General features: G+C 39.9%; 3 protein-coding genes across 3 annotated transcripts in view; 1 reads left to right on the forward strand and 2 right to left on the reverse strand.

Moving 5' to 3' along the window:
• Nucleotides 1–9,428, reverse strand: part of brwd1 (bromodomain and WD repeat domain containing 1) — a 31,028-nt gene extending 21,600 nt beyond the window's left edge. Inside the window, exons 1-13 of the mRNA XM_011482869.4 lie at nt 9,015–9,428; nt 8,849–8,907; nt 8,706–8,735; nt 8,425–8,484; nt 7,704–7,854; nt 7,445–7,543; nt 5,928–6,088; nt 5,626–5,847; nt 3,597–3,697; nt 2,245–2,315; nt 2,067–2,167; nt 1,939–1,979; nt 1,712–1,813 (exon numbers count right to left, since the gene is read on the reverse strand). Of these exons, the coding sequence (XP_011481171.1) occupies nt 1,712–1,813; nt 1,939–1,979; nt 2,067–2,167; nt 2,245–2,315; nt 3,597–3,697; nt 5,626–5,847; nt 5,928–6,088; nt 7,445–7,543; nt 7,704–7,854; nt 8,425–8,484; nt 8,706–8,735; nt 8,849–8,907; nt 9,015–9,051 (1,235 nt within the window). The 5' untranslated portion in view covers nt 9,052–9,428. The remainder of the gene's footprint in view (nt 1–1,711; nt 1,814–1,938; nt 1,980–2,066; nt 2,168–2,244; nt 2,316–3,596; nt 3,698–5,625; nt 5,848–5,927; nt 6,089–7,444; nt 7,544–7,703; nt 7,855–8,424; nt 8,485–8,705; nt 8,736–8,848; nt 8,908–9,014) is intronic.
• A 2,480-nt stretch (nt 9,429–11,908) lies between these two features.
• On the reverse strand, nt 11,909–14,612 carry LOC101155623 (uncharacterized). The gene is made up of 6 exons (XM_004075845.5): nt 14,394–14,612; nt 13,481–13,510; nt 12,956–12,985; nt 12,807–12,845; nt 12,601–12,720; nt 11,909–12,510 (listed from the first exon to the last, which is right to left on the reverse strand). Exons 1-6 carry the CDS (start codon nt 14,406–14,408, stop codon nt 12,448–12,450), a joined length of 297 nt encoding a protein of 98 aa, XP_004075893.1. The 5' UTR covers nt 14,409–14,612; the 3' UTR covers nt 11,909–12,447.
• A 216-nt stretch (nt 14,613–14,828) lies between these two features.
• Nucleotides 14,829–19,830, forward strand: get1 (guided entry of tail-anchored proteins factor 1). The gene is given in 5 exon segments (NM_001145994.1): nt 14,829–15,158; nt 16,029–16,194; nt 16,567–16,634; nt 17,647–17,761; nt 19,524–19,830. Coding segments are annotated over 5 exon segments (528 nt in total). The 5' UTR covers nt 14,829–15,068; the 3' UTR covers nt 19,613–19,830.
• The last annotated feature ends 2,408 nt before the right edge of the window (nt 19,831–22,238 follow it).

Below are 22,238 nucleotides of genomic sequence, written 5' to 3' on the forward strand. Positions count from 1 at the left end.
CTTTCTAAAACATGTACATTTCTTCATGCTTCCCATACAAACGGCACTTTAGAGAAATCCAAATAGAAACTATTCAGAAGAAAATATATACATAGACTTACTGGCCACTTTATTAGACCCACCTCTCCAACTGCTTGTTAAGATCAATTTCTAATCAGCCAATAACACGGCAGCAACAGTTCAAACCGAGCATCAGAATAGAGAAATATGGTGATTTAAGTGACTTTGAACGTTGTTGGTGCCAGACGGACTGATCTGAGTAGTTCAGAAAGTGCTGATCTAAAGGGATTTTCACCCACAACCATCTCTATGGTTTACAAAAAAAGAGAAAATATCCAGAGAGCGGCAGTTCTATGGACAGAAATGCCTTGTTGATGTCAGAGGAAAATGACCAGACTGGTTCTAGCTGATAAAAAGACAACAGTAACTCAAATAACCACCGGTTACAACCGAGGTCTGCAGAAGAGCATCTCTGAACGCACAACACCTCTAACCTTGAGGCAGATGGAAACTGAGGCTACAATTCACACAGTCTCACCAATACGGGACAATAGAAAATTGGAAAAAGTCTCCATTTCTGCTGCTACAATCTGACGTAGGGTCAGAATTTGGCATCAACAACATGAAATCATGGATCCATCCTGCCTTGTATCAACGGTTCAGGCTGGTGGTGGGGGTGTCATGGTGTGGGGGATATTTTCTTGGAACACTTTGGACCCCTTAGTTCCAGTTGAGCATGGTTCCAACCCCACAGCCTACCTGAGTATTGTTGCTGACCATGTCCATCCCTTTCTGACCACAGTGTACCGTCTTCTGCAGGCTACTTCCAGCAGGATAAGGCGCCATGTCATAAAGCTGGAATCATGTCAGACTGGTTTTTTGAACATGACAATGAGTTCTCTGGACTCCACAGTCTCTAGATTTTAACCCAATAGAGAATCTTTGGGATGTGGTGGAACAGGAGATTGGCATCATGGACGAGCAGCCGACAGATCTGCAGCAACTGTGTGATGCGGTCATGTCCATATGGACCAGACTCTGAGGAATGTTTCCAGTACCTTGTCGAATGTATGACACCAAAGGTTTAGACAGTTCTGAAGACAAAAGGGGGTCCAACCCGGTACTAGCAAGGTGCAGCCAATAAAGTGGCCATTGAGTGTTTATTCGACAATGAACCTTAAATGGTCCCAAAAAATTTGAACTTCAAGCAGGAAATTTTGTCTATTATTTTATTTTAAAACAAAAAAAAAAAAAAAAAAAAAAAAGAAATCACAAAAATTGGGATCAAACTGTTTATTTTCTGTTTTATAACTAGGATCAAATGTTTAGAGAGAAAAAAATCCAAAAACAATGAAGTGCAAGAGAAGGGAAAGCAAAGACAAGGTCAAAACTTTGTGAAAAAAAGTTCTAAAAAACAGGCAAAGGGGGTCCAACCAAGTACTAGTAAGGTGTATCTAATAAAGTAGTGAGTAAAAATATATATTTAAATAGTTGCTAACCTTACTGTTTTAAGTCCTGTTATAAACCAAAACTAGCTACCAAAGACTGAAAGGAGATAAAACAAGACGACAAGTACATTTCTCTGCACTCAAATACGCGTTTTAATCAGCATGCTCCATTTTGTTCATAACTCTACTTTGCATCCTCTCATTGCATACTATCCATAAAAGCAAAATAACACGAAAACTGATCAACAATGATCATTTCTTACCCTGGAAGGTTAGCCGACATGTTGAGTAAAATGCACCTCCACTGCTGTCGCTGATGAAGCTTCCAGATTCGGGCCGTTCCATCTCGACTTCCGCTCACAAACCTGAGCGAGGATGGAGACGAGCAAAGGGCAACATGGCTTTATGGACTACTTCAGAGAATTCCACCTTAACCAACACCCCATGCGCAGTGAAAACTACCAGAAAAAAAGCTTTCAATCCGTCCTACCTTTCACTCGAGTGGCAAAATTGAATGCTATCAACCTTGTCCTACAGGAGAAAACGAGCAAAAAAAAAACTTTCATTCAATAGAAAGAACGGCTTGAAGTGGCCGACCGCTTCTGTAGGTTTGCTCACCGTGTGCTCATGGAGCTCTGACGTCTTCTCTGGACTCCCACTTCCAAGGTAATATATTCTAATGACATCATCAGTACTTCCTGTTGCTAAGAACATCCCACCTAGGGGGAAAACATTGGGTTCAACCTACCAGTTCAAATCAGGCAAAAAGCATGAATGAGAAGAGTCTTCTAGTTACCTGGGCTGAAGGAGGAGCAGACGGTCTGGACTCCTGGCCTCGGTCGCTCTGTGAATTTGTGAGGCCGATCGCTGCAGACAAAGAGGAAACCGTTAGTGCGTCTCCACGCGAACAGCAACGGACTTGACGGCCCTTTTTCTCTGCGTTCAGCCTGTCATCATCATTAGCTTTGACGATGAAGAACTCCACTCGTCTGTTTTAGTTGGAAGATTTAATTTACAAACCACACTGTGTTTAACGCTTTTGTGAAGGTTGTCTGCAGCTGTGTTTCCATTACACACATGCTCACAATTTGATCAAAATTCTAGAAATGTCAAAAAAAAACTGTTTCCATTAAATCATAATTATGCAAATAAACACAAACAATTAGTAATTTAAAAACACTGTAATGCATGTGAACAATACTTTGATCTACAGCAGATACATTGACATTTCTGCCACAGCACCAGCGCTCATCATCATCCATCAAAGGAGACGATGTCAACGATGTCGTCTCCTTCAGGCCGTGGAGCGGCGAGCTCCTCGCATGTCATTGAAGCCATTTTGGGAAATCCTGGTTGGGGATTTTACAAAGGGAGCTGTGGATCCAACTATTCCACATGACACGCTCAACTTTTGATGAGCTGTGGGACGCTGCAGGACCTCTGGTGGCGCCCGCGGCCGACAGTTCCTACCAAGAAGCGCATCTCCATCTGACTCAATTAATTTGAAAAAGTCTTTCCATTGCAGTCTTGCGAAATATGTCAATCTCAATACGCCACAAAAACCACCTCCTCCAAGCGCAGAAACTCCTTTTGGATTAATGTGAGTTTGCAAAACGGTCATGTTTCCATTAGGCGATGTTATTATCGCAAATCCAGTTTGAAAAATGTCATAGAGAATGGAAACGCAGCTACTGTTAGACAGGAGATGGTGGAAAAGTGAAAAAGTGAGGAAGTATCTTTACAGACAGGAGCTCTCTGTCCTCACTGGACTGTACCATTACTTCCGGGTCAAAGTCTTGTGTACAAACTGTGGAGCGCACTCGGATCAGCAGGGAGCGTTTGAGAGCGACATCAACAAACCCACTGAGGAGATCTTAATACACACTACATCTACGTTCACACTTAAGAGTGTCACAATTGAGAACGTTTTTAAATAAATACAACATCATTGAAACTCTGAGGCTCCTATCAACTCAACCGATGAACAAAAACTGTCATTTTAGGACACATTAAATGGATTTAAAGGAAGTTTCATGTTGGGATCTTATGACATGTTGTTCCATGCAAACTGACTTTAATTCCTCCACGAAACACCATTTGTTCATTCCTAATGCCCTGAACGGAACTATGATAGATTCTCGTGTTCACCTAAAGTTGATGTTGTCGACGTCCCACTGCCAGAAGCAGACGGTGGCATCAGTTCCAGTGGACAGCATGTAACGCTTAGAGCCCTTGGCAAAAGGTGAAAACTGAAAACACACAAACCATTTCACATCATAAATACACAACTCACACAAACTATACAGAAGGAATGGAGGGTTAGGCTTCGACATCACTTACAGATGCATAAGAGTAACAATCGTCAGGCAAAATTAGTTCTTTTATTGCATTTCATTTCAATATGAAAGCATAATGAGTTAAAAAAAAAAAAGTCATGGATTATATTCAAAAATGAAAGATCAATAACTCATCTTTCAAATTTTTTAATCAAATGTTGTTTTTCTCTCTTTTAGAATATAAACATTTAAAAAGTCTCACCAATTTTCCAGATTGAGATATACAAACCTTCATAAAAGGGGATGTCGAAAAAAAAAAGCGGCATCTTTCAGATTATTCCAACAAAACTGATTTATGTGGATTAGTTTAACCTGAAGTGCACTTTGAGGACTTTCACTGCTGTGAAGACACTAAAAAGGCAGAATGAAGACGTTCACAGGATTCAGACTGAACCAGCTGAAGTCGTGGTGGGAGCACCAGGTAGAGGAGATTACTGCCGTTTTACATCTGATTTTCCCACATATAGAAAAGATGGCTGTGGGAATCCCTCCATGCACGTACACATACCCATCTGTGCATGTGCGTGTGCATATGAATGCATCCAGAACGACACACGGGTAAACCGATACCATCCTCCATGTTTCAACAAGTCATTTTTCCAGACTCGAGTTAACTAACTTGTAGAACTTTCTATAAATACATTAAACTATTTTTAGCACTCATAAGGAAATATATTTTGCTTTTCAGACAAACGCAAAGAGAAAAAACGGATTAAAACGTGAATAATTCTTCTCAAGTCTAAAACTGTATGTTCTGGACTACGCCTGCACAATATGAAGAAAAACTCAGAATTTCCAATATCAGTGATCAATATTGCGATGACGCTGTAACTTGCGATACAAGAACAAATAGCAAAACAACCAAAAACATCATTTCACTGCAACCGTTTCATTTAAAAAAGAGTCAACAGAACTTCAATTACACTTTAAATGACCCCCGTCTATATAGGAGGCCAGCATCCAACATAAAAGGAGTCCATCTGATTGGTCAAATGCATAAAGGAATTCATTAAAAAATTCAAGCTGCCATAAGATTCTTTCCGCACGTTTAAGGTTACCATCTAACGTCAATTTAAACCAACTTTTGCGATATGCATATTGCACGAATTGATATTGCCAGAACGAATAATTTGCGATTTTTTGTGCAGGACTACTCTGGACCAGAGATGCAATCCCATAAATCCATCTGGAAGACATTTTAGATTGAAATGATTTAAATAAAATAAGATTTTAAAAGAGTATGGATGGTATGAGATGGGACTCGTCTGTTCACCTCATGCATCCTGGAGAAACCAAAGGGCTTTTACTCAAGAGAAAATATTTCAAAATAAATTTGACAATCGTATGAATGCAGAGTAAATAAGATGAGGCTTCTTTTAAATCATGGAAACAGTTGATCAACATATGATTATAGAAAAGCAGTACCGGTAGGTAAACTGTGCAGTCCAAGATGAAAAAAAAAATGTAAAGAAGGTTTTTTTTTTTTTTTTTATTCTGTTAGAGACAAACTTCCAAAGTCCCATTTAATATTCAAGCTAGTTACGACTGAAATATTTGAGTTTTGTTACTTCGGGTTAACTGGATTACTTCGTATTTTCTGGCATAGCTTTCTCAACTGAACCAACTCTTTTGAAAAGCTCCCAGCAATGGTTGAACGGTATTCCTGTCAGTCAACAGGATTAAAATTATTCCATCACATTCCCGCCAGAATCCATCCTGGATTTCACAATGACAGAAACTACAAACATAACGAAGTGAGAAATGTTTTTTAAAAGCTGAGGAATAAGGATTGATCAATGCAAGGATGCATGCATTTCAAAGATTGGATTGGATCCCTTTACCTGGAGGGAGGTAATGGATCCACTGTGCCCCTGCAGCACGGCCACGGGAGCACAGGTACGAAGGCACCACACACGAATGGTCTTGTCGCAACTTCCTGCAGCGATTAGCGTGTTTTCATAGTTGACAGCCAGGTCTGTGATCTCTGCAGAGTGTCCTCGCAGCGTTGAATGAAGGCGTCCATCGAAGGAAGACCAGATCTTCACCAAACAGTCGTCAGAACCCTACGGCAAAACAACCGATCTGGTTTAGGAGAGAGCCGGAGGCAGACAGTCGGAAAACAAGCAAACATGTTCCGTCTTACCGTAAAGATCCTGAGACCGGTGCGATCGAATGCGATACAGTAAACTGCAGACAGGTGCCCCAGGATCCGCCGGTGCAGACGCATGTGCTCATAGTTGCTGACAGGGCTGATGGAGCTGAAGCGCTGCACTCCTGTTAGCTCTCTCCCTCTGTGCACCTTCACTGTGGATTTAAAAACAAAAACAAAGTAAGTAGGAAGATGATAAAATTACAAATCAGCAAAAAGCTGCTTGACGCCTGTGTTATTTTTTATTTTACTTAAGTAGCTCTGACAGACAAGTTAACTTAAAACTTAAACTTAAAACTTCAAGACAAACTCGCCCAATCTCTGTTGATCCAGACCCTTCCTTATTTTCTTTAACCCTATTATGTTCTAGTTTGTATACGGATAAGATTCAGTGTTTGATAAACAGGAATGGCGAGAAATCCTGATGGAGTGGCTGAGCAGACAGCAGCTCTGTCACCTGTGTTGTGATGGTAACATTAACCAGTCATGCATCAGGCTGCATGCAGCTCAGAAAAACTTCACATAGACAAAGCCCCTCTGATTTCCACAAACTGCTCTATGACACGGTAAAGCAAACGGAACATAAATAATCCATCCATTTCCTACTGAACTTTAGCTAAAGAAAGTCTCCAAAATAGTTGCCTTTGCTTTAAAGAAAAGATGCTTTAAAAAACGCAGAAACTTGACCATAGAAGCTCACATCTATTCGACTATTGTGTAACTGATCATCTGCAACCAGGCGGAGTCCTGATAACCTAAGTCCAGAACGGACACATTAGTCATAAGATACCCGCTGATGCAGCAGAGGATTTTGGTTTTATTAGATGTTCGAGGGTCTATATTGCTTGATTAAAGGAAAGAGTCATTTTTTTCCTATCAGTCTAAGGACCAAATTCTTAGCTGGTTTTGAAAAGATTCATGGTGAAATGACAGAATAATTCCAGAGAGATTGGTACCTATGAACCAAGGCTGAACAATGTTTACAAGACTAAGACGTCTTCAGATGGTCGTACTTATTTTCTACTCCATCTGAAGGGCCGCCATTGATCTGCTGAATGGGGAATCCTACAAGGATGGTTTCATTCTTTTCACTTTTGTGAAATTTCCGTGAGAAAAAAACCCAAAATAACAACGTTCCTCTTCAAAATGCTGAGCAGGACAAAGACTGTTATATACACTTTCCATGGGACAATTTAGTAAACAGACAAAACAGGAGTCCTATGATGATCGATGGCTCTATAGATTGAAAAAGAAGTGATGCAACATCATGCAGGTCAAATCAATGTCCCTAAATCTTTGTATACCGAGATGATGTATACAGATATCTGTTACAAGCAAATCAGCATAAAAAAGGAAGCAGCATAGTCTTTTGCTTCAATGACTTCAACACAACATACACAAAAAAGAATCCTGAGGTTTTTTACTTGCAAAGAAACAACTTTTCCAAGTCCATTTTGTGCCCTCTTTCATGCTCTACCAAACAAAACGGATGCCAGAGACACGAGGCCTACCGAGATGTTGAGGTTTCTTGTAGTTGGAAGGCCGCTCCGGTGGTCTGCCCCGGTGAAGGGCTGCATATGATGAAGCTTTAAACCGCACGCCATCGCAATCTGAAGGTCATCAAGTGCACACAATGATAACCTTATTGGAAATTTTGTACAGAATTATTTTGCAATTTTATTTTGAAAATCTCACTGTATTGCCATTGTTGACAACATTTTAGCTAAAGAGGTGCAAAAAAAAACAAACAAAGAGCAATGAAGACTGTACCTTTTGCACTCCGCAGCATGGACTGTTTTCCACAACCCAGGAGAGAGTGTACGCCCGGGACACATGATGGCACCTCTTTGTCAAGAACCGGTCCAAGTTGCTTACAGATCTGTAGCAAATGGTCAGGTGCAATATGTCTGTTGGCTGCAACCTGTTAGGGGAAAACAACAGAATAGAGCAGAGCAAAAACACCAATATTGTTTTATGAACACTGAATACAAACTCTGACGCCTCTTATCTAGTAAAATTACATAAATTCTCAACAAAGTGGCTTTTTGACACATTTTCTTAGTGTTTTTCTCTGTGGGGCGTGGCTTCTTATGCAAATAGTCCCTTCTGCTCATGGGCCAATCAAAGGGCAGGTCACATGCAAAATAACGCAGAGACGGAGAATCTTGCGCGCTGATTGGCTAGTGAAGCTGTGCCGAGAAAGGGAGAAGCCAAACTAACCCACCCTTTCTGCAGCACCACAGTCGGGACAAAATAACATTACCGACTCATCCAAAACACCGGTTTTCCAGAGCCATTCAAGCATATTCTTTACATGAATAACCAGTGGGCCATATTTGACTTTTTTATTTATTTGAAACCCAGCAGTTGCGTCATGATGTAGTAGCCGAGAGCGCTGAAGAACAAAGACACGCGCGCGGGGTACAACCACGTAATCCCCTGTCACAAAACAATAACAATGAACTTTAGCAGAAATGAAGTTCCATCCTACCACATCTTCGTATGTTCTTGGGTGCTCGTTTCCAAGCCAGTCCAATCTCCCCGGCAAGAGCTGCGTGATAAAACAGTTTAAAGAGAGAAATGAGTGGCCAAAAATATCGGTACATCTAAGTAATTTAAAACAGTCTCGTGTCAAGTGAGTGAGACGTCCGGCGGGGTTGAAAAAGTCGACCGAGTTTAGCAAGTTCTATGCCCGGACTGAGAACAGTCACCGACGGGGTAGCAGTTGGCTAGCAGCGGACTAGCATAAAAAAAGACAGCGAGGATACACACCTGATATTCCTCTAGTTCGTCGATCAGGACCTGCGGGGAATTAGAACACCGAATCAGATCAGACTACTACTTATTATAATTCTTTATCGAGTCGCTTTGAAACTAGGTTGAAAAACACTGGCAGTCGCCGCACGCCAGCTCACCTCGGCAGCTCTCCGACATGGACCCGTGGTTAAGAAACGAGAAATCAAGAAATAAAGCTCTGAAACGACACACCGGAGGCACAGAAATGCAGTTGGGAAAACAATTAGCACGAGCGGCATCGATGTAAATCAAGCTATCAGTTGGGTTTACTTGTGTGCGGCTTACCCGACTCAAGGAGCGAAATGTTTCGATTATTGGCCATGGGACCGGCCGTGATTTGGATGAGTTGGGACGAATTTCGTGCGGTCTTTTATGGCTATACAAAAATGTGAAATATTTATTTAATTTCAGTTACACAGCTCTTGACCCCCTCCACGGCAGCTCCCGCTTTCTATTCAGCCTGTCTGCAGCCGCCATTGGAAGTATGAGGCCTCGGCTGTACGACTTACTTCCGCCACAGCGGAGGAACACAGGAAAAAGGGGGTGGGGGAGGGAGGAGCGCGCCCAACAAAAGACGCAAAAACACCGCTAGCTAGCAGCCGCCCGTTTCCATCGAAAATCACGCATTTTGTATTTATCAAAGTATATTTAAGCCCTATGTGGGCAAATTGCATTTAAACGTAACGTCTGCGCAGCGCTAATGCAGTGGATCCCCCCCCCGCGTTTACGAACAAGTTGCGAGGGCGCGCATCACGTCATAGATCTTTGTCACTCAACATTTTACATTTGTTGTAGGGCATTGAAGGGCTTTTGTTGGCATTCTGGTGGATTAAAACAGCTGTTTAAACGTTTTATAATGTATGCGAAGCTACTAATCAATTTGTACGGGAAATTAAATAAAATGAGCGAACTAGAAATAACTTTTTCTATCGAAAGAGACTCACTTTGTTGGAAATTTTGCATGGATTTCCCTTATGACAGTGGTTTACAGTAACACAGCCGGATGAATTACTTCCAAATGTGTTATTGTACATAAAGAAAAGTAAACCATTTTAAATTCCTATTCCTCTAAGTTCACCATTTAACAAGAATCATTTTCCCCCTATTTTTCTCCTCCAATATTATTTTGCAGGTGGAGAAATGGATGAAAATATTCTGCAAAACAACAACATTCTGTTTATTGTTGTTTATGACAAAAGAATATCCTGATATTCAACTTTTAAAAAGATATCGTCCAATTTCTAATTCTTTGCCCATGATTGAATTACTCCCTTCCCCAGATGTTATCAAAAACATGATCAGTATTCTGAAAATAGGGTATTTGGGGGCAGACTGACACAGAAGTGTTCCTCACATTGAGCAAATATGCAAACTTTTATCAGTTAGAATTGGTTTTGACCCCTCATCTTCTTATGATGTTTTCTTCACCTGTAAATGTTTTGTTGTTATTTTATAAAACTTTATAAAATGCAATAAAACAATAAAAAAAAAACAGGAGTAGTTTGTTTCTTTGTTCTTTTAGAACAATATTAAAGTTAAATGTGGTTTGACGTTCACGTTACTGATTTTGTTCCAAAGTCCTCTGACAGAAAAAGTATTTTTTTTTTAAATACACAAAAAGTTACTGAAGGATTTGAAGAATATTTTAGCCTGAAAAATAAATAAATAATATCTGTATATTAAATATATGTAAAATTAACCACGTGTCCAAATTAAGCAATAATAAATAAAATGTATTTCTTGACTTCAGCTTTTTGCTTTTGCCCATAATACTGACATTTAAGGTTCTTCTAAAATTCTAAATCTATATTCCACGTACACTAAAAACATTAAATAATGACGTTTGTTCGTTTTTAGTAAATCATTACAGTGCTGGCATCTTGTTTATGTTTTTTATTCATAGAAGTATAGAAACCTCCCAATGTGAATTCATTTTCTTAAGGCAGAACTCGGTTTTGCAACACAGATGAACTCAAATTTTGACTGTCAACTGAACAAAATGAGTCAACTTCCATGTAAAGTGCAAAGGCCATCAAAAGTGATCTTATTTAAACATAGAAAACAATTTAAACACTGTCCCTTCATGAAAAAGCACTGTAACATTTGGTCTGCAATTTGGGGCTCCAGAGCTACACGTGGTTTTTGTCCAAATAGAACATTTCTAAGGTTGCCTTAATTTATCTTAGTTTAATTTATGACTGAAGCACAGTTATACCAGTAAAATGAACCACCAATCTTTTGTACCCCTTTACAATAAATTAAGATAATAGGAATAAATAATGAGAAAAGGTCGGTTTCATTTTCTTTCTTTCTCATTTTTCTTATGATTACTTCTAAGCACAAATCTTTTCCTGCACAAAGAGCAGTAGAAGGGCGTTCGACCTCTGATTCAAGATTCAGGTTCAATTCCAGCCTTGGTGGAAGGTTGGCGCCAGCAGAGCCGCCATCAGTGTGAATGTGACTGGAAAGCGGTTTTGGCCTATATAAGTGTACCACAATATTAATGGTCACAGGCTAAAATGTTATATTTGCGCGGCTCCACTGGTGTGTGAATGTCCCGGTGATGGTCAGTGGGACCGCAGGTACGAACTGGCAGCCACACCTCTGTTCTCACCAAGTATGAACGAAAAATGAACACATTGTAAGCACATTGTCTGGAAAAGCGCAGTTAAATCTGATTCATTATTATTTTTTACAAACAAAATCCATTAGATAATTAACCAAAGAAATCATGTTCACATTCAAGGTACCAGCAGTACTAAATAGAGAAATGCTAGTTTTTGCTTAATGTTGATATCTTTAATTGGGAGTTTTTCTTCAGGTCGATGAACCCGAGGCACAGGATTAAAATAAATGTATGCAACCTACTTTTAAGTCTAAAAACACAATTATATTGAGAGAAAAATGCTACTTTCATAATCACATTTAAAGCTTTTATTGATTAAAAGAACAGGGAATTTTACTATATTATTTATTTTTCTATTGAGTAAAGTAGGGTTTTGCATTTCCTACTGGAAACAGGCTCATTTAGGGTTGAAGGTTAAAGTCACACAGGTTTAAAAACCTCAGTATTTTATCACATGTATACTAATTGCTTTCATACCTTTACATATAATCTTCATAAATATGTCCCATGCTAATCCTTGAACAGGAGAAATGCAGAAAAAAAATAAATGGAGTCTATAAAGAAATCCCATTTTATTTGGCATTTTATACCATCCACAAAAAGGTATGTTAAAAGAAGAAAACTGTACATTGGTAAAGAAACCCCCAAACCACACGCCCTATCCGGGTAAAAGCTGTAATACACATCTGGAGCACCAATGACATCAGTGATTTTCAGCTGTACCGTGAAATAAAGTAAACCCTACCTCTGCCTGTGGAAACACAAAAAATTAAAAAACCAACCCTGCAATTATGAGGCTTTAATCACACGCTGTACTTTAAGGTGTTCATCCTCACTTATACAGGTAAGCAATGCTCAGAAAATCTCTTGGGATAAGCTTGCACGTTTCTAATAAGGCATGATTGCATGTGAGGCTACAATCTGCTCGCCAATCCCGACAACAACAAAAAACTTTAGGTGAAAAAAAAGAAAGCTATATTTAAAAACAAACAAAAAAAAAAGCAATCACGTTCCTAAAAACAATGTTGACTTAAGAAAATAGCTGATAAAAATATTCTCTGCATTTTACAACAACATGAGGTAGTGGGAGCACTACTCTGCTGCTTTCTTGTCTTTGTCGGCATCATCTTCCTTTTTTTCCTCTTCTGCTGCAGCCTGGAATACAGAAAAAAAAAAGGTTTTTTCCTTATTGTAATAATTTGTTGGTTACTTCAAATATTTCTCTGAAAACAAAGAAGAATATACCTCCTCAGATTTGGCTTCTCCGTTTTCAGCAAGGACTTCCTGGTCATCAGCCTGAGGTTCTTCTTTCTTCTCTTCTTTTCCCTTTTTTGCCTCCTTTACCTTTTTGGCTTTTGGGGCTGCCTTAAAAACACCCCAGAAATGAGTCAAATACAATTTCTAAACACACCTAGATTGGTTCAAGCTTTAGCTATCTACATATTTCTTACCTTTGTCTTTTCTGGCTGTGGTTTCTGTGGCGTCTCTTTCTGTAACACAAAGCCATTCATTGCATTGATCAGTATTTCTTTAAAAAAAAAAAGAAGTGCCATTTAATTTTCTTGGACGGCTTAAACCGGGTGGATTTTGCCAAACGTACCTCTGACAACCGTTGGGACTTTCGCCTTGGCTAAAAGAAAAGAAAAGAAAAAAGGAAAAAGTTGATTGCAATCAAGTACTGACAGGTCGACAGAAACACCTCAGGTGTAATCTAGAAATGCTTTCCCTTTAAAATTCACTACAGTTACAAGAAGGTAACATGAGATTTACCTCTTTATTGTCAAATGATAAATAAATATTTATATATATATACACACAGATATGAAGAACAAAAATGGAATACATTTATACATAGATGCCAAATAAAAGTCTTATTTAAGATAATTGACAAAATATAAAAACATGCTAAGCAGCTACCAGAATGTACTTTTACTGTGTATCTTGGCGCCCCCTAGTGGACAAAGGCGTACAAGGCACGATGTGCTAAATCTGAGCATTTATAAAACCGAATTACACTCCCATCCTAAATCAATGATTAAACTTTACAGAAAGGTTAGAAGAACCCAAATGCATCCATTTTCTACATTTTTCTTTAATGTGACGTAATGAATATTTCGCTACAAACCTCTGCACTCGCATCACCATCAGCTACAGCCTGGGAACATAAAGAAAACAGCAGAGCAATTAGACTTTTTATTGGAATGAACCATAACCGTTCACGGGTGAGCAAAAAGTGGGTGTGTAGATTATACGGGGGTGGGGGGATGGGCACCTCTCCTCCCCTTAAATCACAAAGAAATTATGCAATCTGTGGGCTCCGTCGCGAGTGGGGTTTAGTGTACAGACAACGGGCAGTTCCCCCCCTCCCACCCTCTGTTCAGACATTATTGGTATGCGCCAACTTTTACCTACAGGAAATGAAAACACGGTCCTCCTTTTGTGGCTATTCTTTCAAATCTGGCATTACCAGACCGCTTTCTTTTTGCACGAGAGCAACTGCATATTTATTGCACTGGAGTGGTGCATAACAATAAATAATCGAAATAAAAAACCCTACTTTGCAGAGCTAGGGAGCGGCAATTTTTTGGCTCCAGCAGTGCATGAAATCCACATTCCCTGAAAAAAGGTAATTTCAAGGAAGCCACCTGAGGCTACACCCCTTTGTTTGGTGTCTGCACATCAAGTTAAGCAAACGCGACATACATGATGCGCGGAGTGTTTTAGCAACATGATGAAGTCACGCCAGGCTGGTTGTGTAACGCGGGAACCCACTCGATCGAAAAAAGGAGGAACGAAAAAAAAAGGCATTTTCCCTCCTCTGAACCGAGGACGGAGGAAAAAAGGCGCCACTTCCCTATATCAACACGAGCGCGTGGAATCAGCGCGTCCACTGGCCGAACGACAGTAAATCTGCGTCCCCTTCAACTGTTTTAATTCGACTCTTCCTAAAAGCCATTTTTTGACGCCATTTAAAAAGGAGGACATTTCAATTTCCACGTGAATGTCAAGTCATATTTGACATGCACCTTCCTACTTACCTTCTTTCTTCCCATTGTCGATGAGATTGTGCGACAAAAGGCACAAAGGAGGAAAAAAAACTTTTTTCTTTTTATTTTAGTCAGCAAAGAAATTCAGGTCAGGCGTACACCTTCTTCCCACACCTCCAGAACAGAGTGGCACGTTTGCATCAACGATCGAGCAGTGCCAGAACCAGCTCATTCCGGATTGGATCCCCGGCTCGGCATATTTGATTCCTTATCCTACCAAGCAACCGGGGAAAACGAAGCCCCGCCCCCCGGCCTCGCTGATTGGCTCCGAGCTCGGGGCAGCAGATTTTTCAAAAGAAAACATCTTACCTGTGTGGGCAGGACGGCGTGCCAATCAGCGCACTCTCACTGTTCAATCATGATTGTAATGGCTCGCAGGGCGTGTTCCTTACAAAGTAATACATAAGAATCTGCGAAGAAACGCATTAAAAAGCGGACGAAACCACACATTATTGTGAAACTTGTTTGTTTCAGTAGCAGAAAAGAAAGCCCCGCTCTTCCATAAACGCTGTATCTATGTTTTAGCGAATTATTTAAATAATGCACATTATTTTTTGTCAGGTAAAAATGAAAACTATTAAAATACTGATTTATATTTATGAAACAAGTCTAATAGACCCTCCCCTCCGCCGAGGAGCTTCCTAGCTGCAGCAAAGAGGAGGAAAGATGGCGGCCGGCTACGCCTGGTTTCTGGTGCTCGGCTCAGTTTTTCTTTGCAACCTCATGAAAACCTTCTTGTCTACACTGTCGTCTCTCGTAAGTAGGAATGTAAAACCTTAGAAACATGAATTTCGGTAACGTTTTTCCTCAACATTGTGGCTTAAATTTAATACTATCCCTCGAATAGCTGCAGATTAGCTTAGCATCCAGGTTAGCTAACGCTAAAGTAAATAAATAGTGCTGTATTTAATTAGGCATCTTCCGCGTGCGCTTAAACCACACTTAGAGTAGGGATGTGTCTATATAGCTATGTGATTTCGCGGAGCTTGTTGGAAATATATTTTTATGTCGTAAATAATCTTGATTTCAATGTTTGCAAAGAAAATGCACTGAGGTCAGGGCTATCACACTGACCTCACAGTGCATTTGTGATCTTCCCAATTGTGCAATTCTGTAGGACGTCCATGTGAAGGTTTTTGTTGTCTTCTTCTTGGAAGAGAGTCCAGTCCGGGTCAGATTAGATGTGGCATTGCCACTAGAGCCGCATCTTAATATTTTTCTTCATTCATGGAGTCTGCAGCCCCATACCATCACACTGCCTCCACCAAACTACAATCAGCAAGTTTTTCATGGCCGCAACTGGCATGCCAGGATCTGCTGTTGCTTAATGTGTCACCTTTTAAAAAGTAGTTAAAATAACAAAAACGCAACATGGGGATAAAATGTTGAGTCTACACATCAACTTACTTTTAGTGCCGTTTTTTTATTTATGTTTGTTTTATTAACGCTGGGACTGTTTAACTATTTGGATTTACAGCTAAACTTAAGCAAATGAGGCGTGCGAGAGAAGAAAGGCAGCTAAACAATATTAATTCGTGATAATTTAATCTTTCATCTCACAATTTCTTATCTATTGTTTGTATTTTCGTTAACCTCTGTGTTGTTGTTGTTTTAAACTCTTCCCAGCTCTCTAAAATGATCCAAAAAGATGCTGAGCAGGAGAGTGAGATGAGGACTGAAATCCAGGGAATGAAGATGGAGCAGTCTTCCATCAGTATGATGGACGAGTTTGCTAAATACGCCAGACTGGAGCGCAAAATCAACAAAACAACAGACAAGCTAAAAACACACGGTGAGATGCAAATGGGTGTACGGGATAGCCAAATCCGCGCTGGTGCGGAGCCTCGTTTTTACATGTTGCACATTTGTGATACATGTTTGATTGTGAACAGCTGTCATTTGTTCCCGTTATTTACCTGTTTTCATTAAGTTTGTCATTTATTACAGTTTTAAAAGATATTTGTTTGCATTAAATAATATTTCTTCAGTCTCAGTAAGAAACATCTGCATAAATTAACAAGTTATTCAATATTTTGACGTTATCGACTCCCTTCAGCTCATAAGATGTGTATTTAAATCATGACAAGCAGTAGTTAAATATATTCAAATGTTGACAATTCAAGGTTTATTGTTGTGATATTTAAACGTTTTCTTACTTTTTCAGTGAAATCGAGAACTGCTCAACAGGCAAAGGTGAAATGGGTCGTGAACATTGTTTTCTACATAGCACAGGTAAGTGCCAACTTCAAAGTATCCTGATGTTGAGCCAAACATTTTCTCTTTTGATTTTCAGTCGGGGTCTAACGATCCATTTGAACAACAATTCAATTCATATCATAATTTGTGGTCACTGATTCATAGTTGATATTTGTTCATTTGAACCAGGCCTGGGCGAAAAATCGATTGATTGAATTAATTCGAATTTTTTGTTACGGGCGATTTAAAAAAAAAAAAAAAACTAAATCGAGCGGGGGGAATTAAAAAAAAAAGAAAATCGGATATTTTATTTTTAGGCCATATCGCCCAGCCCTAATTTGAACATTTGGATTTATTGACCTGAAATCGATCCAACACATCTTTAGCCAAAATTTAACCTGTGTGACTCAGAGGTCAATACCTGGGTCAAACCAAACGGAGCAGGCGAAATTTTCCAGATTCCTTGAATTTCTTGCAAGAAAATAAAGTGTAAATTTAATATGTGTACAAACAAACAAGTAAACAATTATTAATGTCAAATCCCTTCACATTTTACTTTCCTAAAGTTCAGCCTACTGTTGTTTATCCACATCCAAATAATCCAAAGGGAACATTATTATCAAACTTTATTTATAAAGCACTTTTCATATGATAGCGTAACACAAAGTGCTTTACATTAAACAAAACAAAATAAATAATGTAAAAACAAGCATGAAAATTAAAATAAACAAGCACCAAAAAAAATATAGTGTCCCCCCCTCCCCGTACCCATACATCACCCCCACTCCTTTCACACTTCCCACCCTATAACTGATTATATAGGGCGATTCCATTAACAACTTTGCCTCAGATGGATCTGGTTGGATCATAGGAATAAAAATCGCTGCATCGATAAAGTCAGTTATTCGTTAGACGCCTAGTTTTCAGCCACGAGCTAATGCTGATGGGAAAACTTGCTCCTGAGGATTTTAGGAACAAAGAAAGGGATGACATTGTTAGTTTTATTTCCAGGCATCTGAGGACTCAAAGTTCAGGTCTTGTGTTGTAGGCCGCTCTGATGGTGTCGTTGATTTGGAAGTATTACTCCGATCCAGTGACTGTGGTCCCGAGTCGATGGATCGCACCGGTGGAACGACTTGTGGCTTTCCCAACAGGAGTTCCAGGTAGAAACTACCACCAGCTACATTCAGAACACGTTTGTTGGGCTACTTTTTAATACTGGAGGTGTGCACTACTATTTGCTTACAGTATTTCCACGACCATAGGTAGCACTTAAAAGTCTTACATTTTCTCCAAAATGTGGTGCGGTGCGCCTAATGTGTTGTTGTGTGACTTCAGTAAAGAGGACGTAGGAGAGGACAGCATGAGAACGGTAAGGAGGGAAGTGTGGGCGTGAAAGAAGACTCTACCTAAAGAGTTTTCCAGCCGGAGTCGTCGTTAAGGCCAATGAGAAGGGCTGGATGGATGAGGAGAAAATGAAAGAGTGGCTGAGTGAGGTGTACGTAATGAGACCAGATGGTTTATTTTTTTTCCACGCGTCATCGTCCGTGTTAGTCTGTGACTCCATGCGCGCACATCTCACAGCCGCTGGGAAAAGACAAGTGAAGCAAATGAACTTGGAGCTGTCTGTCATTTTGGACGAAGGAACTCCAACCGCCAGACATCGGTGTAAACAGGGCGTTCAAAGTAAGGTAGCGAATGGCGTGGGAGCGATGGGTGACCGAAAAACTTTCACTAAGACTTGGAGGCAGCGCCGGGCGAGTGAAACCACAATTAGTGAATGAATTGTAGTTGCTTGGGCTAACGTGTCTGCTTGCACTGTTTTTTCAAGCTTTTGCAAAAGGAGCCGCACACAAACGAGACGGACTCTGACGATGACGAAAGGGAAGCCGGCGTGTTTGATAGAAATTTAGCCCAGCCGTTCATTTCACATACAGAAGATGAGGACTTTGATGGATTCTTGGATGCTTATTATTGATGACTGGAAGAAAAAAAAACAATCACAACCAACTCAGTTTTACTCCCCCCGTCTTTTTTAAAACGCACACTAGCATGCATGTTTTTCCAGTATGTGTTCAGGTGCCCGCGCCCTAAATCCCGGCGGACCTTTGTATGTGTTAAATACAGAAAAAGGCCCCATAGCTGAGTCTGGTCCTGAAAATACGGTAGATGCTGAAGTGATTTTGCATTGCATGACCAGTCCACTGATTCTGGGAGGTTGAGAGTTCAAATCCTGGCATTTTATACAAATGAATGGTCTGGAGTGGGGATCGTTTTTCCCCATAGATTATTTATCTGTCAGTTGTTTTGGTTGTGTGGTGAAAAAGCCTTGTAAGAGAGTCTATTAAAATTAGGATTTCACCCAAATAAAAGAGAGTTTATATAGATTACAGTTGAAATTGATCAATAAATTGATTTGTTACCATAGCTCATATTGTTCTCTCCCCATATTTTTATTTTATTTCATGTTTAATTTTTTCTGGTCTGAAACACAGCAGACCATCAGTTACAATGGCTCCAAGTTATAGCTAACTTGTGTTTGTATTTATTAAAATCTTGATCCAATAAACCAAATCTCTTGTTTTTACTGTTAAAATGGAACACGTATCAAAAATGGAGATCTCAGAGAGGGATAAACAATTTAATGTTTTGTTGTGTTTTAGTTTCTGAGTCAATAACTATCCAGATGTTCATTTAAGTGATTTGTGCATTTAGGAACAGATGCTGGAAGCTCTAAAACCTAAAATACTTTGCCAACATTGCAGCCATTTGAGGATAGAATTCTTCTAATTCTATATTTATTGATGCAAATGTTTGAACCCGTAGCAGAGAGTATGTTTAACTTACTGAACTTTCCTTTTCACTGTGCACTTTGAACCCTTCTTGGTCTCCTAGAGCGTTCATAACGGAGCTCTTTCTTTTCAGGTGGAGTGGGAATCACCTGTTGGCTCGTGGTCTGCAACAAAGTCGTCACGCTAGGATTTAATGTCTTTAACCAAAGATCTCAGCTGTAAAAATGTGCAAAATATGGATTTTCACAACTGGAGCTGAATTACCAGAAAACTTAAAAATGTGGCCCAATTTAGCACTTTTTAAGTGCAAGACTCACATGTTGAATGTTGGTTTTAAAAGTGTTTGTTTTAAATTATGTGTTTGCATATTATTTCATATTTTCATTTGTATACAAATGTTTCAAAATGTTAAAGCTGTTTAATAAAAAATGAAAAAGGTAGAATTTTGTATGTTTTTTTTTTTAAATCCAATAAATTCCAGCCTTCCTTAAACAACACAAACACACTTTTTTATTTAACTGATTTAATACACACTCAAAGGCAAAATTATTAGTTCCCTCAAAATAAAAAACTACTAGGGTCAAAATGATTACCCCCCTTAACAACTAATCATCATGACAAAAAGAAATCAGTTTAGACTTAAGAACAATGATTATTGATGCTCTCAAACCAGGAGATGGTGTACAAAGTCATCGCAGTCTTTCCAGGAGTCAGGAACTGGAGTGAGAAGAATGGTCAAGAAATGCAACGAGAGCCACACAGTACAGAACAAGCCTGACAGAGGGAGAAAGACGACTAGTGAGAGATGTGTCTAAAGACCCCAGTGAATGAGTTATCCAGGTTGGAGTCTCAAAGAAGACAACCACTAGAGCTCTGCACAGGAATGGACTGTGAGGTTACAGACCAAGAAAAACTCCTTCTGCAGAAAAGACACCGTCAAGCCAGACTGAAGTCCGCGAAGGACAACCTGGAGAAACAAGCATGTCCTTTGGTCGGCGTAGAGCAAATCAGAGCTCTTTGGTTTGATTATGTCTGGAGAAAGAAGACGTAGGTATACAACCCAAAGAGCACCGTCCCCTCTGTGAAATATGGTGGTGGAAGTGTGATGCTGTGGGGATGCTTCAGTAGGAATCTCATCGAGGTGAAGGGAATCCCGAAGAGAAGAGGATCTGTCAAGATTTTGAAAGAACACCTCAAGCATTAAGCAGCAAACCTGGGTGAGGTTAGTCACTTTGTCTACCGTCACTGCATCGACCCAGAGCACAGGGAGCTACCTTCAGAAGACCAAAGTGAACCTTGTTGACTGGCCTGCACAAGCCCTGACTTGAACATTTGTGGGGTGAACTGAAGTCCACAGTCCAAATCTGGAGGATCCAGGAAGATTCGCCTAAGAAGATTGGGCTAGGATTCCTCAGGAGATGTGTCAGAGACTTGATGAAGACTACAACAAACGACTGCAGGCTGGTATCCTGGAAAAATCCTCCACAACTGACTGCTAGCATCAGGGGGGCTGATACTATTTTTGACCCTGATAGCTTTTTGTTTTTGTGAAACTATTTTGTTTCTACATGAATTCATGAATTAGTTCAGCATCAAAAGTGTCATTCCAAATGATACTCCTCCCCCTCCTCCTCCTCCTCCTCCTCCTCCTCACCTTTATCTTCATGTCCTCCTCCCTCAGCTCCTCAGTGGCCCTGGCCAATCTCACTTCAAGACAGGAAATGCAACTTTTCTAGTGGAATCTTGCTGTTGCACACTCATAAGGGAGTTTTGAACCGCTCTTAGTCTGGCTCGTCACCTAGGACCTGTCTCTCATGGGATCTAACCAGACCCCAGACAGACTAAGTTTTTTTTTTAGAGATGTCTTTTCACTTTTTTTTTCCTTCTTTTTTTTAATTTAAATTTTAATTAGCTTGGAGGTGAGGGTTTGGTTTTGGTCGTTGGCAGTTTTCCGATTGGCTTTTATTACAGCAAATGTGTCTTTTAGTACAGCCAGATTTCTCCGTTTTACAATACTGATAATGTTTTCATTTTGCTGTTCCAATTTCAGAACTTTAGATTTTTCTTTAAGATATTTCTTTTCCATTTGGAAAAATTGTCCCTGCTCTTTTTTTCAGATTTTCCTGAAGCTTTTTGGTTTCTTTGGCAAAGGTTTTCTTTTTGTTTTTCCAAATTAGGAGCTTTTACTTCAAGATATTCTTTTTTTTTTTTTTTTTTTTTAAGGTGGTCCTGTTTTCCATGAATTTAGAGTTGGTCTGTTTCCGTCCCTGGAGGTCAGTGGTGACCTCGTGGAAGTGCTGAACCCATGGTTTAGCCTCCTCACACTGCAGAGTAAGATGAAGGATTTCAGAGTCCAGGATGGAGCTCTGCTCCTAACTCCTGCCGCGCTTTACAAACACAGGTTTTTGGACTTTACCTAAAAACGGTATAATCACAATTAAAAAGACATCTGGGAACGCTTTAAAAATAGATCAAAAGATGAAGTGGGACTTTAAGTAAGGTTATGCAGTTTTTTTGATGAAAGGACTGCAAGATCCTCCAGACCCTTCAGCAGCCGTTGCAATAATCTTGTCAAAAGCATCAGCTTTGAATTTGTCCTGTGTTATTGGAGATGACCTGTCCCATTTTTAAGGAGAGTGTGATTGCATCTGATGCTCAACAGTAGAAAGATGTAGACTTGGCAGCAGCAGCAGCAGGATTTAAACTTGTTGATGTTGTTTTGCAGAACTAGAAGAGTTTATGAAGCTGTGTGAACAGGCCACAGAGAAAGCTGCATCAGCCCCCTCCCCCTGCTGGGGTATCGGGGTTCCAGAACAAACCAGAAGAAGGAAAGGGACAGCCAGATTAA

The sequence above is a fragment of the Oryzias latipes genome, chromosome 13 (genome assembly GCF_053564925.1).
Source record: "Oryzias latipes strain Hd-rR chromosome 13, Olatipes_Hd-rR_3.1".
NCBI lineage: Eukaryota > Metazoa > Chordata > Actinopteri > Beloniformes > Adrianichthyidae > Oryzias > Oryzias latipes.

Excerpts from the sequence above, each read along its gene's own strand:
- LOC101155623 (XM_004075845.5), bottom strand. Across the intron at positions 12,846-12,955 it reads AGTCCCAACGGTTGTCAGAG|AAAGAGACGCCACAGAAACC; the intron begins GTACGTTTGGCA and ends TTTGTGTTACAG. Across the intron at positions 12,511-12,600 it reads GAGAAGCCAAATCTGAGGAG|GCTGCAGCAGAAGAGGAAAA; the intron begins GTATATTCTTCT and ends TCTGTATTCCAG.